This window comes from Bombina bombina, chromosome 1, assembly GCF_027579735.1.
Source record: "Bombina bombina isolate aBomBom1 chromosome 1, aBomBom1.pri, whole genome shotgun sequence".
Classification (NCBI taxonomy): Eukaryota; Metazoa; Chordata; class Amphibia; order Anura; family Bombinatoridae; genus Bombina; species Bombina bombina.
Genome location: NC_069499.1, coordinates 50174795 through 50191884, shown reverse-complemented (window position 1 = coordinate 50191884; position 17090 = coordinate 50174795). Strand labels below are relative to the sequence as shown.

Here is a 17090-nt window from a genome sequence, read left to right as displayed (position 1 = left end):
AGAGAGCAGGGGGCGGAGGAAGCAAGGAAACGGTTAGCTATTTTCAATATAAATTATTATTTTTTCTGGACAAGTATGAAAAATATAAAGTTAGCGACTGTAATGGATGCCTGTTGTACTATACTTAATTGTCTTTGGGCAAGGAAAAGTTTACTTTCACTTTAAACACATATATAGAGGGACAGAGTAATGCAATAGAAAAAATATTATGGCCTAGCATAGTGTGTTACTATCGCACAATTATGTCCCTTTAGAGTGAGGGAGATCTTAGCTGGGTGGCAGTTACCTAATTGTAATACAAAAAGCTGATCATGTGACCAGCCCAGGGCACACATTGCCCTCAGATGCGGGCATAGAATAATCACAACAAAGGATTATGCAGAGCAGGCTGCCTTCATCCCATGCAGCGCGCGGGACCTCACGGTGTTGTGGTTACTATGGAGAGAGGCTTTCTGGCATCTATGAAACACAGAAAAGAGAAAGAAGGCGTAAATAGCGCTCTCACTGAGCACAGCTTGTTTGCTCTGTTTAATTATGCAATGCATACATGCAGCAGGTGCTATACTATTTTATAGGAGCAGAAGTTATATTTGGGATGTAACTTCAGCTTCTTTATTTTTAGGGCAAACTATTAGCAGGAACGCACTGTACTGAGCAAACCGTCTGTGGGTATATACACAAAATGTATACGGTATCCACACGCTCCACTGGGTGACTGATTTATGTGTAGCAGCCAGATGGAATATTCAGGACCAAGCTACACTATTAGAAATAATTTGTATATAGACTTTTTGTGGGGGTACTCACTAGTACTGAGTATCAACACCTCTGCCATCTCATATCAGGTAATATTTGTAATCATCATGTAAATACTGAGCACAATATATCAATCAATAATCAATGAGCAACGCACTTACAAAAAAAGCATTGTATAGACTTATATAGAAAACTCCAGAAAGCTATATGGAACTATATGGTTTTATGCATCAGAATTTATTGACAATATTAAAAAAGATCTTCATGCAAAAAATATAAAAAAACAACAAAAAAAAAAACATTTAAAACTGTACTTTTTCCAGTAAAATATGCAGACACAAGACACACCCCTTTAGGAGTGTTAGCATTCTGCATTCCACTGAATGTACTCCAGTTTCCCTAGGGGAAGTGGACACTTACAGGAAAAACAGGTAAAATAAACAAGAAAAGTGCAATGCTAAGTTTTCTATTTATGCACAATAAAATATTTGGGGCCAGCTTCCGAGTTGAGCGCAAACGTTTTCACGCGAACGATAAGGGGTTTACCGTGGGGGTTTGCGCTTGTCTGGATTACCGTGCTGGTATTACGAGTTAAAAGTAAACGTGATTTACACTAGAATGATTACCACGTCCTCAGAGCTCTGGTTAACTGTTTCAGGAAACTAAAAAGTTAAACTAAACACATCAAAAATACATTACAAAGATACAGTTACACTCATGATAATAAAAGGTATTTTAAAAAAGATTGCACAAAAGAGTTATAAGGGGCCAAAGATATGAGGTCTCTGGTGATAGAAAAAAATGCAGGCAAATGGCTTTAACATACATATAAAGATGTATATGTATGTGTGTATAGATATATAAATGTTTATATGTGTACATATGTATTTACAGGCATATTTACACATATAAAAACATAATTACATACGTACACATAAATAGAAGTGCATTGGAGCCTTCATTTTTAATAGTGTTACACTGTGTATTTAAAGGGACAGTACACTGTAAAATTGTTTTTATATGAGTGTATTTTGAATGACTTGTTATACCAGCTGCAGAGTATAACATGTATGAGAAATTGCATTTTCAGGTTTATTTGTGTATATGAAGTAGCTGGTTTTGTGCTTTTAAACCACAGCCTATTGAAATGGGTTGAGTTTCAGGTAATATCAGATCTCATTATGTTATCACTTTGTGTACACACACTTGCTTCCTTATCTTATATTTTTCTAGAAAACCAAAGCTCACAACTTAGAGAGAACAATGGAAAATGATCATTTTATTACTTAAATATCATGACCCCCACTGAGAGTGTAATCTCTTCTGCTGGTTGTGTTTACTTAGGCTATTCAATAGAATATACTCCAGTATAGAAACTTTCAGTATAGGTTGGGATACCATCAGCTATTTCTAATGCCAAAATAGGGGTAAAGGAGCTATTTGTAAACAATTTAAAACACTCTAGCAGGTAAAATAAATAACTGGGAACAATTTAAAGCGGAGAAAATTTTGGGGTGAACTGCCCCTTTAATGTAAATCAGGGCTCGACAAACCCAGGAGCCAGGGAGCCACTGGCTCCTAGAAATTGACCACTGGCTCCTAACTTTTTGGGTTTTCTCCATTTATCTATATACAACTACCACTGTCTGGCTCCTAAAAATATGTCTGGCTCCTAAATATTCTTATTGACTCCTAATTTTAAACAGATTTGTCGAGCACTGCCAAATATTTCACATTCCAATGTTCTGTAAAGAGAAGAATATGTTCTATGAATTTATAAATAGGTATTACTATCCTATATTATAAAAGGCAAGTGTTTGTCTGAAGCCGTCATGCGCAGTAGAGACAAACACTTGGCCTTAGATCCTCGCACGCGCACCTCGGCACAGCTGACAGCTGATAGATTGTACCTCGCACGCGCACCCTCACCGCACGCGCACCCTCGCCCCCACACACCCACATTGTACCTCGCACGCGCACCCTCGCCCCCACACACCCACAAACTTGCCCGCACGCCACTTAGCCTATCCCCACATACTTAGCCATTAACACTTAGCCATTGTACCTCGCACGCGCACACTCGCACCCACAAACTTGACCGCACTCCACTTAGCCTATCCCCACATACTTAGCCATTAACACTTAGCCATTGTACCTCGCACGCGCACACTCGCACCCACAAACTTGCCCGCACGCCACTTAGCCTATCCCCACACACTTAGCCATTAACACACTTACTTGGCCGAACGCGCATGCGCACCCTTGCACACACACACACTTAGCACGCATGCGCACGCGCACCCTCGCACCCACGCGCACGCAAACATAGCCTCAGCGCGAGCTACCGGCGCGATTAGTCGTGTGACTAGCAGTTGAAAGCGTTGCGAGGCTTCACAAAACTTAATACAAATGCACAACGCAGTGATAGAAAGGTCATTTGAAAGGTCCGGACTTATCTATGTGCTACACAGCACATACAAAACACATATTTTAATTTTAAAAACAAACATTTGCTCTGTACTTAAAAAAAATTGGGTCTGGACTTATGTAGACAGGGGAGAGAGAGACAGGAGAGAGAGAGACAGGGGAGAGAGAGAGAGACAGGGGAGAGAGAGACAGGGGAGAGAGAGAGAGAGAGACAGGGGAGAGAGACAGGGGAGAGAGACAGGGGAGAGAGACAGGGGAGAGAGAGAGACGGGAGTGAGAGAGACAGGGGGGAGAGAGTGAGAGAGACAGGGGGGAGAGAGTGAGAGAGACAGGGGGAGAGAGTGAGAGAGACAGGGGAGAGAGAGTGAGAGAGACAGGGGAGAGAGAGTGAGAGAGAGAGAGAGAGAGAGAGAGAGACAGGGGGGGAGAAAGAGGGGAGAGAGAGAGATAGGGGAGAGAGAGAATATAAAAATAAAACCACACGGCCCGTGTGAACGGGCTTTAGGACTAGTATATATATATTGTACAAAAAAACACAGATATATAGAAATATGAATTTATGACTAAATAGAACATATTCTGTTATGTGAAGGACATTGGAATGTGAAATATTTATATTTTTATGTCGGGTTAGCGCATATGAGAATATAAGATCGGGTTTGTGCAAGTTTTTTTTGCTCCATTGACTTCTATGGGGGTTATGTGAACGTGCATGCGATATTCTAAGTTTGGCTTTTTGCGCTCATCGGGTTAGTGCGTGAGCTAAAATAGTTTACTTTCAACTCAAAATATGAGCGCAACACAACAAAAAGCTTATTTCTAGCGCAGTTAGCGCTCTTGCAGGAGCATTAATAAGCACTTCACAAGTCCACGTTTATGGGGAATCACATCCTTTCAACATGAATATTACAGTATAAGCTAGAGGAGGTTCACAGACAATATACTGCGTTAGCCTTCAGTAACCTATATTCACTAAGGTAAGAATGCAGACAAGGTGAAAAGATCTCACTATACTATACTACTGTTCTGTCTCCTTACGTATCTGTAAAATCTGCAATGTGCTCACTGATTTAAATTTAAAGGGATGTTGAACAGTGAATACATGCTAAATATAATGATGCATTCAAAGAAAAGATTAGCCTGAGGATAATATGTAGATGTATTTGTACAAGTATATAAGTTGTTTCTATGAGGTACTTTAGTCTCTATAAAGTAATGGGTGACCTTAACACTTCTATTTACCTCTCTCTTATGCTGAAAATGATTATTGGCATACATAATTCAGGAAATAAAATAGAGTTTATGGAAACCCTGTTAGATAATCACATGTTTCACACAGCCTTGTTTGCATAGTCTTTTTAAATTTCCTTTATATATCTGTCCTCAGCAGTACAGTGAGATAATTGGGGAAGTTCAAACATGGCGGCATATCCATTGCTTTAAAGAAATTCAGTAGTATTTAGAAAACCAACAATTTTCAGCCAATTTACAGGAAAGGGGCTCAAAATAAATAATGATACAACCTCCTGCTGTTTAATATCCTTTTAACCCTTTTCCTGTCAAGGTTTTAAGATGACACTTTTAGGAAAATACAATTAATAGGTACACAATTCTCCCCCCCCCCCCTTTGTTTAATCTAAAATTGGGCATTTATTAAAAAATGTTTCTGTACTGAGAATTTCTCCTTTTTCATGCTTGTGACTGGAGTGTCTACCAATAAAGCAAAGGGAGTTTCGCTTATCAGCCAGTGGGCAATCAGACATCAGACTCTGCCCACTCTGCCCTTTAGCTTCAAAATCAGCAAAAATTGTATTTGTGAATATATATATATACTGTATATGTGTGTGTGTTTAAATTGCGTTTTTTATGAGCATGATACCAATTTTCAGACTTTTCTGTCCTTTTTAAATTAGTTAGATAATCACGTTTCACATACCCTTGTTTGCACAGTCTTTTTACATTTCCATTATATATCTGTCCTCAGATATATCTGTATTTTATCTGAACAAACTATTCCCTTTAATGTGTTCCCAATAATAAATTTCACCTACTGGAGTGTATTAAATAGCTGCTTTAACATTATTTACCTTTATTTTGAGATTTGAAATGTTGACAGTTGAAACCTTCAAATATACTAAAAATGTCAATACCATAGTAATGGCTACAGAAAATCTATGCAGGCAAGAGGCATCAAAAGAAATAAACCTCTCTGTATGGGTGTGGGAGAGAGCCCAACCCTTTTTAAAAGAGAATTAACAGACAGAAGTTTTGTGAATTAGACAACATTGGGGAGACTAGAAAATTATTCATATAAAAATGATCAATTAATTATCATTTGATTAAAGGGACATAAAAATCAAAATAGTATTTCGCACCTGACATGCTTTTTATATTTTGCCCACTTTTTCTGTAATTTTTTCACATTGTCTCCAGCGAGTATGGAGTGTATGGAGTGTACCCTACACGCAGAATCCTCATGTTTGTGTCTGAGCCTATTCTGTCCCCACGTTTACCACTTCCCAACACCTCTAAGGTACCTTTTATAAATCAAGCAAATCTGATGAATCGCGTCAAATTTGCATCAAAATCAGGAGGCAGTATTGAGAAATCAAGTGGTCGGGCAAATGTACACAGCTATTCGGCTGATGCATGAAATGCTGCAGGATAATATACTCAGATGTAATATTTCAGGCTTCAGACAGCCATATTGGCTTGGAATCCTATTAAAAAATCAAGTGACAATGAAAACACGCTTGTACTCTCGCTGCAAATCTACGCCACCTACTTGATGGGCGAGCACCATTGTAATGGAGGCAATAGAGCCAGACAGCAATGCAGAACCAAAGTACTTGTATATGCATAAAAACAAGCTACAGAAAAAATACTGAAAATTAGTAAAAATGCCTTCAATTAAAAAACCTGTTAAAGAAGACCCCCAGAAAATAAAAACTTCCAATTACTAGGCTTGTTGTTTTTTTAGAAGCGCTGCTTGAAAACTCACTGCAATTCACACCAATTGGCAGAGTAGTTTCCCCGCATTTATTTTTGAATAGGCTACAAAATACAGCATGGATTAAAGCAAACCTACTTTTTGAATAGACGCCCAAGTGCTATGTTTTGTGGCTTAAAACCTTGAGATTTCTATATAAAAATGATTAGTTATGCATAATAAAACATTTTCATTTTTTATTTTGTTGCCTTTCAATGTAATTTTGCTCTGAAAATATAGCAATTTCTAACTCTCAGACCTTGATATGCACCTGCTGACTTCTCAAGGCTATAACCCTGCTACATATCTGTCCCTAATTGGCTCTAACTGATAACAACTGCAAGACAAATCACTTTATACTAACTTTATGATAGTAGCCTTGTTGTCTGCCAACTAAAGCCCAGATTGGCTCCTCACAGTAAGGCAAACAGTGGGTGGAGTTAAAGGGACAGTCTACCATAGAATTGTTATTGATTTAAAAGATAGATAATCCCTTTATTACCCATTCCCCAGTTTTGCATATCCAACACAGTTATAATAATAGACTTCTTACCTTGTATCTAGGAACCTTCTTTCAGCCCCCTGATCACATGACTGTGACTGTTTATTATCTATTGTCTTAAATTTAGCATTGTTTTGTGCTAAATCTTAAATAACCCCTTGTGCCTGAACACAGTGTTATCTATATAGCCCACGTGTACTTTCTGTCTCTTTGTGTTGAAAAAAGATTTAAAAAGCATGTGATAAGATGCAGCCTTCTATGGCTTAGAAATTAGCATATGAGCCTACCTAGGTTTAGTTTAAACTAAGAATACCAAGAGAAAAAAGCTAATTTTATGATAAAAGTAAATTGGAAAGTTGATTAAAATTAAATGTCCTATCTGAATAATGAAAGTTTAATTTATACTAGACTGTCCCTTTAAGCCATTGAACAATAACTGCAGTAAATGGATTACATTAGGCTGATCTATAGCAGCACAATAGAAATGTCTTTTGTTTACAAGGTGTTTACTGTCCCTTTACCAATACCTCCTCCTGGTTCCTGGTGCTATTGTGATCTCCTAGGATCTCCCAGTGACCAGTAAAGAATGGCTATTGTTACAAATACCGCCCCCCCCCCCCCCGTATTGTTTATCACCTCTGACATCGCTAATGTAAATAAACATCTCTCAGTAGTCTCAGTAATAACAATGTTCAGAACTACTGAAATGCTGGAACAGATTAACATCCAGTGTCACAAATGCTGAAATACTCATGATATTTGTAGGGTGCTGTCTGTAAGAGACACTGGTACATAGCTGTAATATTCATCACTACACTTATACATATAATGTACATGAATCATGTTTATGGTGACTCAGTTCTGCGTAAGGACACTACATTCTGTAATTTAACCTGTTGTGTATTAGCAATAAACTGTAGTTCATGGCTATATTTAGTCACATGTATCACAAGGTATTACAAGTTTCTTACTGTTACTAAGTTGTGAAAAAAGCAAAAGGTGACACAAACTTCTGAACGTCACTGCATTGCATTTAAGGGGTAATGTCTGTAATGCAATAAGTAAATGCTTGAATCTTTTGTGATTACGTAAATCGTTATTGGCAACCATTAATTTGTCCCATGCATAAGGGGTTAGACACATAAATATGAATGTTCACCAAGCACTGAGCTGACAGGGTCCTGAGCAGAACACGGCTCCTGAGCTTGTCTTTAACTATGTTTTTACACAGGGATTAAATGCTTAATAACCAAGGGACATTAGTGTATTCTAGAGCATTTTATTAGTGCATTACAATATATCTCTATAATGTAGAATTAAAAAGATTAAAAATATGTTGAGTGTTAAAACTAAATTACGACTACAAATTATTAATTATTATTATTATTAGCCTTTATTTGTATAGGGCCACAACATTCCGTAGCGCTATTAATACCATTGTACAATCCTATTATAACAATGCTGTACTATACAATAAAGCTTTAGAGGAGAAATGTACAGTGCAAATACTATAGAGCTTATATAACAATTCTCTGCAGCTGTATAATCATCCTGTAGAAAACCGCATAGTACTAATGTTCGGTTACTGTTATATAATATTGCAGTGCTGTATAATAATCAAATCTAATTAATACTTGTATAAAACAAGCACTCAAAATCACAGGAGTTTTACATGATATGATCAGTGACGTAATTAAATATTATTATTGCACCTTCCTTTCAGACACATTGGAGACTGCGAGTGTTTCCAATGTGTCTGAAAGGAAGGTGCAATAAGGTGTTATAATTAAAAATATGCAAGAACAAGACGTGTAAATACTTCTTTATATCACTTAACTTTCTTATTGATCCTTTACGTTCCTATAAATATATCAGAACCAATGCATGCAGGTATCTATGGCACGTAACGTATTACCTGATATGAGCTTCATTCTTTCCTTCTCTCCTTTATGCAAACCTTAATTTTTTTGTGAGATTCTCCCAGTGTTAGCCAAGTGCAGGAACATGTCACATTGCCAGCGTCTCACCCTCCTTACTTGTGTAAACTATCAACAGCAATGAATCTACCCCTCCTCCAGGTCTTGGCAGTCCCTCTGCAATCTCTTTTCTTCACATTGTTTTGTGATTTAAACTTCCCTGACTCATTATCTGTGCAGGCTGTGATTGGACGATCCTCTCCTGCCTCCTTCCCTTCCTCCACACCTGTTGCTCACATTCCTTTGGCCTCTGGATTTACAGACCCAAGGTCCAGCTGGTCTTTATGTTTGCTGTTTTGTGTACACAGCTGTAATATCAGTCACAACTCAACACTGCAGCTACAGCTCAGGTTTGTTCACAGCTCTCAGTTTGTTTATCTCATGTGCAGTAAGTGAAAGTAAAATCAGTAAAGCAACAGGAAAAGCCAGTAGGATTCTATAGGAAGGAATAGATGCTAATGTCACTATAGTAATCAATCCTCAAGTACACTACCACAAACAGTTAATATGTTATTTTATTATTGCACTATTGCTTGTATGTAACTGTGTGTTTATCCACTGTAAAGGAATTAAACACATAGATAAAGTTAGCACCAAAGCACTTCTGGGAGCTAGCTAAACACATCTGGTGAATCAATAATAAGAGACAAATGTGTGTAGCTATCAATGAGCTGTTACCTTGTCGTAGTGAATTGCTGTTCCTGAGCTTACCTAGGTATGTGTTTCAACAAAGAATACTAGGAGAACAAAGCAAATGAGTTAAGAAAAGTGAATTTAAGTGACTTAAAATGGCATGTTCTACCTGAATTTTGAAAGTTTAATTATGACTTTCATATCCCTTTAAGTGGATATTAACTTGTGTTTAAAGGGACAGTCTGTCTACTCCAGACATAACAAATTTGATGATTAAAGTAAATTGGAAAGTTGTTTAAAATTGCATGTAATTTCTGAATCATGTAATATTTAATTTTGACTAGATTGTTCCTTTAATGTAATATTGTAGGATCTTAAAAAAGGTGTAACTACATATACATTTTTTTTTATGTATAAAACGTGAAAGATAGAATGGACATGGAGGATATATTAAAGGAATATGAAATCCTATCCTGATTTTTTACATTTTCAATCAAGTAATTTGAAGTAAAATAAAAAAAATTAAAAATCAATACATCCTTTACCAAAAAAAAAAATACATACTTCATGAGTATCAGTGATGTCACAGCACTCACTGCCCATGCACCACAGTTCCTATAAGGCCTGTGGATGCCTCCAAATTCACAAGGCGGCAGATGCTCTCTGTGTTCGACTCTTTTCGGAGCCAGATTTCTGCTTGTGAAAATGCAACACACTAAGATCTGGATTTGCACAGATATTAGTGAGTTACACTTTCAGAAGAAGAAATCCGTCTCCTAAAAGGTCTGAACTCCGCAAGCTGCCGCATACTTACACATACGAAAACCTCCAAATGGACAGGCCTAGACACCTGCGTGGCTGTATGGTGGACAAGTATATGAGGTGCTTTTAGGAGAATCAAACCTTACAATTATTTTTGTTTAACAAAGACGTTTTAAATTTATATAAACTTATTTATAGATGTCTTTTTTATAGACAACATTATCTAAATTTTATGTGTTCTTTATATAAAAAAAAATCATTGTTTTTAACGCATGTTTTAAAGGACAAGAGGAAATATTTTTCTTCATATAATTCTGTTGTCAGGGGATGGAAGATTCTGCAATCTGTAAAACTATTTTGTTACATAAATAAAGAATATGCAGCATTTGGAACAGAGTTTAAGAACCTAATTTAAAAAAACAAGTGAGGTACTGAGGTAGACAATGCAGCTAAATTACTTATCACCAGGTTATGGAAACAGACTGCTATACCCACTGCCCAGACTTAGAGGCAGATTATCTAAACCTCGCCAGATCAGACGTGGTTTTTCACGCCTACACGGCCCTGGTGAAATTATCTTATAAAAGGGGCGGTCCCTGCGAGTGGCGAGAGGTCTCCTATTAAAATGAATGAAGCTCACTGGAAGCTGCAAAGTCAGCAGTGAGCAGGGCTTATTCACAGAAAAATTTGCCAGCCAGGTGGCATCATAAAGTAGCCAGGTGGGGCCAATATTATTTTCTGTTATTTATAAATGGTGATTTAGCTATACAGAGCACAGATCCATTGCATAATTTAACATAAACTGACATTGAGAAAAAAAGTTATTTACTAATTTTATATTTATATATATATATATATATTGGCTTAAAAGTTTAGCCAGGTGGTCAGTAAAATCCTGCAGGGTTTACTGTAGTCTCTATGTGGGTCATATTTTCAGAGTTAAATTACAGGGGGAAAACAGGCAGAACAAATAATGAAACAACATTGAAACTTTTTTTTTAACTTTGTGAAAATATTAACTTTGCAATTCATTTATTTTTGCTTCATGTTCCTTTAACACCTTATTCACAGACATCCTGAGCTGAGCCAGGTCATTAAACATTTAATTAAATATTTTAAGAGGAATTTAATTTTGAGTTCAATGTCTGCTATCAATATCTGGCAGAAAAATCTTCAGACTGTTCCAGCTGTGCAGCAACAAATCCTCCTCCCTATCTTGCAATGTCAACTCCTAAATATGTAGAACAAGATATACTTAAAATTGATTGGTTAATAGTCTGATTACCCAAGCAGCGTTGCTGACAGATGGGACTGGTGTCAAAGTCTGTGCACTCTTCTAATTGGCTAATAGGGTGTAAGATATATTATGTTTTGTGAGTGGGATATGTAACTGGGGCATTAAGAGTTGTGTTACTAAGATACTGGGTGTTTGATGAGTAAACTGGGGCTTTATGAGATGTGCTAGATAACTGAAAAGGGACATTCCAGCCAAAAGTGGATGCATTTCATTTTGAATAGAAGCATTTTTGTAATCTACATGTATTAGCAAAAATGCTTCTAATAAAAGATAAAGCTGTTTTAACAGTGTATTTAAGTATGCACTGTGCACCAGCATTTTAATCACAGCACTTGCACAGAGAGCCTAAGATGCTTGTACCATTAGCGCTGTGGAATCTGTTGGCGCTCTACAAATAATCAATAATAATAATAATAATAATGACTCAATTTCTTAATTGCTGACAAGATACAAGCCCCACTGGCTCTCTGAGCAACTGCAGTATTTAAAATGCTGGTTCACTGAGAATATTTAGCTATGCTTCACATGCACAGAAAAATGTTAACAATAAAACTGATACGTTTTACTAGAAGCATTTTTGCCAATACAAGTATATTGCAAATACGTTTCTATTCAAGGATGTAATTCATCTATGTGCATTTGTATTTTGACCGGCCTGTCCCTTGAAGACTGAATGAGGATGTGCTACTGAGTGTATGTAGTGCGGGTAGTTGTTTTGGGACATGTGGAGCTGACACAGTTGTGTAAGATATGTAGTCTAGTGAAGTTACAGAGAGAATAGTTGCATGACATAATATATATCAGTTTTGCGAACAGCGCTCAATGCTACAAATTTAAGAAGTAATCAGCCTGATGAAGTGCCGTATGGGCAGGAAACACGCTGGATGAATGCTGTTGTTTGCTGACACTGCTGGTGATGCTAAAACCTCAATTTTACTGTAACTACATGAATAAAAGATTAACTTTTAATTTTGAAATTGGAGCCTGGATCGTCTCTGACATTAACTATTGTATGGTTAAGATAATCAACATGTTTATTTTATGTATTTAAGTCACTTCAAAGTGTCATTTAGATAGCAAAATTTACATTGTTCTGCTGTCTACTGACACACACCTTGAAATGCCTCTTTCAAGTTTATTCTTATCCTTGAGCTCTCTCTGCCTCTTTTAAACGTTGCTACTGCAGTAATGGCTACAGAGAAGCTATATAAATAAGAGACATCAGAAGAAATTAGCCTCTCAATGGGGTATTTGGAGGTGAATTTCTTTTGATGTCTCTTGTTTACTTCGCTTGTATTTAGCCATTACTGCAGTAGTGACATTTTTAGTCTAGCTGGTGGCTTCAACAGGAAAAACAGCCATTTGGAATGGAGCTATTTGCAAACAATGTAATACACTTCAACAAGTAATATGGTTCATTGGAAACTCATTAAAGGGGAAATGAATTACATTTTACTTTGCCTTTAAGTATGATTTTCTTATCTAATTTCTTGTGGCCAATTAGAGACAGAAATAAATCAGCAAGTAATCACTGTAGCATGTTGCAGGTTAAAATTCTGGATTCTGCACAATACACAGCTCCTCTGAGGGCAGCAGAAACCCCCCCCCCCCCCAGAAATAACCCCAGAAATAAATTAAGTAAAATGAAAAAACAAAAGCAAACTGTAAATGTTTTTTTAGCTTTTCCCTATAAATAGCTGAACATGTTATGACTGTGAAGATCTGGAGTTTGAGCTGAAATGAAATAAAATAGGGAAAAGGGAACAAGGGCTACTAGGCAGTTTACCCAGAATGCCTTGTAGTTGTCCTACACGGAGCATCCTGGCAGCAAGTACTACAGAATGAGAACAAAATTCCATACAAAGAGCTTAGCCAAAGCTTCTAGTGGGATCCAGTGTGATGCTCTATTGTTCGTTTCTTGTTGTCCCAGCACAGCACATGGCTTCGTTATGCTGCGCTGGTACCGAGGAAACATTAGGCTCCCACCCACCCATCCACCCCCACTGAAACACACGCAACCCCACTAACCTCATATAGTATAGTTCAACCACTCAATAGTCCTCTACTGCAGGCTCTGCTGACTTTATCTATAGCTTAAAGGGACACTCATGTCAAATTAAATTTTCATGATATAGATACAGAATGCAATTTTAAACAACGTTCCAATTTACTTCCATTAAAAAAATTGTGCACAGTCTTTTATATTTACACTTTTGAGTCACCAGATCCTACTGAGCATGCGCAAGAATAGATTGCTATCACATGGTACAAGGTGAGTGGAAGGGGAGTGGAAATATACATAACTTTGAAATGTGTTGGAAAAAAATCTACTACTCATTTGAAATTCAGAGTAAATGCTATTGTATTGTCTTGTTATCTTGCATTTGTTGATTATGCAAATCTACTGTGTTTTTAAAGGGATAGTCAATTCAAAATTAAACTTTTATGATTCAGATAGGGCATGCCAACTTTCCAATTTACTTTTATCATCAAATTTGTTTTGTTATCTTGGTATATTTAGTTGAAAGCTAAACCTAGGTAGGCTCATATGTTAATTTCTAAGCCCTTAAAGGCCGTCTCTTATCTGAAAGTATTTGACAGTTTTTCACAGCTACAGGGCTGTTAGTTCATGTTTGCCATATAGATAACTGTGCTCACACCTGTGGAGTTAATTATGAGAGGACACTGATTGGTTAAAATGCAAGTCTGTCAAAAGAACTAAAATAAGTGGGTAGTCTGCAGAGGCTTAGATACAAGGTAATTACAGACATAAAAAACTAAATTTATGCTTACCTGATAAATGTATTTATTTCTGGATATGGTGAGTCCACAACGTCCTCAATTACTAGTGGTAATATTACTCATGGCCAGCAGGAGGAGGCAAAGAGCACCACAGCAAAGCTGTTAAGTGTTACTTCCCTTACCCATAAACCCAAGTAATTTGCGGCTCTCGACTCCCACGAAGAGTACCCCCGGCTTAAAGGTCAAGGACCTCTATCTACCCCCGAGAGAGAAAATAGATAACCCCAGAAGAGATCCAAAGGACCATCCCACATGGGCTCAAAACAAACTTAGAACAACCCAAGGTTGTCACATAACTATCGCCCAGGGAGACGAACTCCCTAGCTAGAAGAACAATGGACTCGAAAATAAAGTCCATACTCAGGGAAAAACGTCCAAACGATTACCCAAGAGTCACCCTCATATCCCTGACACAGCACCATACCACAGAAGGTGCTCCAGACACCGCAAGTTCCCTGTTGCATCATAGTCAAGTCCCAATCTTCAGGCTAGACAAGCATAAGCAGCAGAGACAGGATAACTATCCCAGCAGCTAACAAATCGCTCTCCAAGAGATCACCAAACCAACTGAAACATGAACTTGCAATGGCCAGCCTCCAACAGGAAGGCAGACCCTAAGCCATCAGGGAACTCAAACCACTGAATAGCGCTGAAAATCTTGACAACAGCTCCCGACCAGAAATACCGGGCTCCAAGGAGCGTCCTCTCCCAGCAGCAGACACCCTCAGAAGAGAGGAGGACATCAAGTCCTCCCACTGAAGAGGAGGACAGACTCAAGAAAGAAAATGGTCAACACTGCATAAAGTATCAAAGTCTGAAGACAATAGTCCCTGACCCCTGGAAGAAAAAGGATGGATCTACGAGGAGCAAAACCCCCGAGTAGACTGCTACCAAAAACAGCATGCTACCATGAGTCAGAACAGACTTCGTGCTCGAGTGCGAGACCCCCTACACTACTGTCTTCCATAAAAGGGGAACACTTCCCAAGGGAATAGAGTTCTCAGACCTCAGCATCTAAATATCAGAATCCAACAAATAACAGGAGCCCCACCAGGGTTCAAACCCCCAGCTTCCTGCTGCAGGAACGGTGGAGCCAGTCAATACTCCACATCTCCCTATTCCAGGATTCTGAGAACGCAAGAAGGGAAAAAAAAACTACAAGGCAAGAAAAACAAGGACCCACAGGTCGTCACAGATACTGAGGTAACTCCCAAACAAGGAGAACACACAAGAACCCATCCCCCACTCTAGGAGAGAAAGGGAACTAAAGCAATGGAAACCACCCTACCATAGATGTGAAACCCTCGGCCAATATCGCCAGCCCAGTTGAAAAGACACCTGGAGTCTACAAGGAACATCAAATGCGCCAGAAGACCAGTAGGGACCCGTTAGAGAGATCTAGAACCTAAGCCTCAAGCAGATAGGAATCTCCCATGAGAAACAGAACCCCGTCCCCTTCAAGGGACCCGCGGGGCCACAAACCTAAGGTTAAACCGAACCGTTCAAATCTGATCTAGGGAGAGACATGGTCCTAGGCCAGAGTCCTCAAAAAACGTAATCGATCGAAAGATCTAACTTCCTGAGGAACCCTAAGCTGCCCCCTATGATTAGGAGCGCACCATCTAAAGTCCGTAGACTTAATAACCTAGCAAACAGTTTCAAACCCAAGAGTCCGAAAAAACTCCTGATCAGTTTAAGAATTCGGAACCCAGTGCTCCTGGATCGCAAGCAAAAAACCTTGTAGGCAAGATTAACTATGTGTTACACACGCTGGAAAGGTAACAACCAGCAACCGAAGGTGGATGTGAACCCTGGACCTTCTGCTTGCCATCCCAGTGAGCTAGACGAAAACCACCCTCCACTAAACCACAGCAGAGCATTGAGGATAAATGGTCATCTACCTGACCCCAGAAGGGCGACAGTCTGTAACCGACCTCGAACCACCACTGTCAAGCCCAAAGGCTAGATCTTCAACAAGGTCGAAAATAATACCCGAGCGTCGGAGAGCTTAGTCAGACCAAAGGTAGATCCTATATGGAAGAGACAACAGTCTCCAGAGAATCTTGCAGGATCGGTCTCACAAAAACCCCTTTAACAGGGTAAAAGTGAGCCTCACAGCTCCCCACAGAAGGCAGGGTAACCCCTGCACTCCACCTCTTAGAGTAACGCAACTCTGAGCAAAGGAAGAAGGACATGCCCACACTTCCAGACCAGATGACCCAACCCAAGCCGAGAAGGAAGGAGACTCCGCTATTAGGCTAAAGAGTCAACATCCAGAAGAACCTCAAGTAAGGACGCAAATCGTTCACCACTCGGATTATAGATCATGGAGGTCATTCACATCTTCCAACTCCAAAGGAATGGAAACTATGGTTCTGAGTCCCCAGGGACCTGTAAGAACCATGATGACGTCTGAAAAGTCAGACCCGTATCCCAGACGAGTAGCCCGAAAAGCCAACCTTAGATCGGCACTCACAACCCTCCGTTCGTAAGCATTGGATCTACACACTAGGTTTCACACATTGAAATAGGACCCGAGCCCGGAGTCCATATCAATAGGCCGAGTGACATTCAGAATCTGACAGGATTAAATCAGCACAACAAGGGTGACATTAACCCCAGTAACAGCAGAAAAGCACCCGACCAGTACCTGCCTGGTATAAGGACACTCCAGAACTGTCCAAGGTCCAAGAAAATGTAACCCGAAGGTTCGATAAATGAACAAAAAACATAATTCTGTTATTCAAAAATGTGCAACTTCCGTGTAAGTGCCCACACGACCACAAAATCGCAAGTATCGGTTCCAGAGGAGAACGTTCTCAAGACATGAGCTTCAGAAAAACAAATCAAACACATCCATCCGGATCAAAATAAAAGGAAGGCAGCACCCGCGGGTGAACGCCCAAGGTGAATGAGAACGCCAACGGACCAGCCGATCAGAGGCCC

General features: G+C 38.9%; 1 protein-coding gene across 2 annotated transcripts in view; it reads right to left on the bottom strand.

Annotated features, from left to right (window-relative positions):
• Positions 1–17090, bottom strand: part of STON2 (stonin 2) — a 255201-nt gene that overhangs the window by 100677 nt on the left and 137434 nt on the right. Inside the window, exon 1 of one of the 2 annotated variants that reach the window (XM_053697347.1) lies at positions 8590–9073. The exons of the other annotated variant lie outside the window; for it this stretch is intronic. Within the exon in view, the coding sequence (XP_053553322.1) occupies positions 8590–8605 (16 nt within the window). The 5' untranslated portion in view covers positions 8606–9073. Of the gene's footprint in view, positions 1–8589; positions 9074–17090 lie in introns of those variants that run through there. 2 annotated transcript variants of the gene reach the window in all.